This window comes from Trichinella spiralis, assembly GCF_000181795.1.
Source record: "Trichinella spiralis strain ISS 195 chromosome Unknown Scfld5901, whole genome shotgun sequence".
NCBI classification, from domain to species: Eukaryota; Metazoa; Nematoda; class Enoplea; order Trichinellida; family Trichinellidae; genus Trichinella; species Trichinella spiralis.
Genome location: NW_003532840.1, coordinates 1 through 1,693, shown reverse-complemented (window position 1 = coordinate 1,693; position 1,693 = coordinate 1). Strand labels below are relative to the sequence as shown.

Genomic DNA, 1,693 nt, shown 5'->3' with positions numbered 1-1,693 from the left:
GCGTCCCAATCATGCCGATGACGCAACTGCGACAATAAAAAAAACTTTATAATCTTCAACGCTTCGATTATTTATCCTTGTCTCTTGGAAGAACGAAAAAATCGTCCACCGCTGCGCAAGACTGAAAGGTGATCTTTGATTTTTTTTATCCAGCTTTATTTTATTTATTTATTTATATATTATCAGAACTAGGCAGTCACGTCAATGCGATTCACCTATTACTCCGCATTCTTTGCTTAAAGAAAAATTTGCAAAAATTGCCTGTCCCGTCACTCCTGACGGAAGCGATTTGGACAATTCTGGAATATGGGACTAGAAAATTAAGTGGATTATTTCACATTGTTTGTTCCAGTAAGAATTTTCAGATAAAGTTGAACAATTATTAAACATGTCATCACATTAATTTGTTTAATTTTTCAGATGTTGGACTTTAACATAATCTTAATAAAAATAAATTGTTATTTTTTATCTCATAATCAGTCGTGAATTATTGGTGTTTTATTGAATGAATCTATTGTATAAATTGAAAATTTTTTCAATCTGCAATAATTTAACATTCAGAATGTGGAAACATTTCATAATGAAACACAAATAATTGCTTATGTACGAATTATTAGACCGGTTTTGTTGCACTTTGGGACCGCTAGCTGGGGATGTTTCTACGGTTGGGATAATCGGACGATCACGTGCCTTCAGCTTCTTACTGCAAGCAATGGAAACGGAAAGTCTGTTGAAAACGAAGAGAATAAAATGCGCAAACAGAAACAGTCCAGAGAAGAGTGGTTTGAGTCCGTTGAACAGACGTCGAAGCATTGCATCTTTTGATCACGATCACACGATTGAAATTTCAGTCAACTTCCAAACCAAAATACAATCCATTCAAACCTGACAGTCGATAAGGGGTGCGGTTCTACATGAAATTTTAATATTAAAACAATTAATAAAATAATTAAAGTAGATAAATAAAAAAAGGTTATAAAAGTTTCAGTTAAGAAATAATAAAGTGTTTCAAAAAATGAGTTTTTTTAAATTTATACAGTATGCATTTATACTTGATTTATTGTTACAGTCTTTTTCAAGACCATTTAATTAAGATTGTTTGTTAGAAGTGAACGTTATGTTAATTAGTAATATTTGTGTGAATCTCCGTTTTTAAATAAATTAATAAATAATAAATTACTATGAAATACCTTTTCATCTTTACAAATCACTAAAAAATCAGATGAATTTTTTGTTTCAGCACATTATTTAAGGTTATTTCTAGCAGAATTTAAGTTGCTAGTTATATGTAGAAAAGTGATATAAACAAAAGATGGCAGTCATTTGTCATTATAAAGTAACGATTGAAAAACTAATTTTTTAATTTTTAATGAAAAAGATATAAAAATTTTGAATTTTGTTTTTGTGCCAATGTATTAAAATGAAAAAGAATGAATGCTATTTTACTATGACTACATGTTTTTGTTTATTTTCCAGTTGAAAAAGTTCTTTTGAGCATTTATGTGGTGTTACACGTCAAACTTGTAAACGGGTAAATGTTTTTTGTCAAAATGAAATATAGTTAATTTATAAGTTAACAGTGAAGTCCATTTTTCAACAAATTTGTCATTTACATTTTTTAGAAAATTTGGTTATTTTTTTACTTTCAACATGTTAGCATGCAATAAATTTGAGTGGGTTAAGGACGATCAAG

The 1,693-nt window shown here is 29.1% G+C and overlaps 1 protein-coding gene across 1 annotated transcript; it reads left to right on the top strand.

The window, feature by feature from the left end:
• Positions 1–561: 561 nt before the first annotated feature.
• Positions 562–825, top strand: Tsp_14100 (conserved hypothetical protein; the record flags this gene model as incomplete). Its single annotated transcript, XM_003366493.1, has 1 exon — positions 562–825. A coding segment is annotated over one exon (264 nt), but the record flags the coding sequence as incomplete, so codon positions are not given.
• Between the last annotated feature and the right edge of the window lie 868 nt (positions 826–1,693).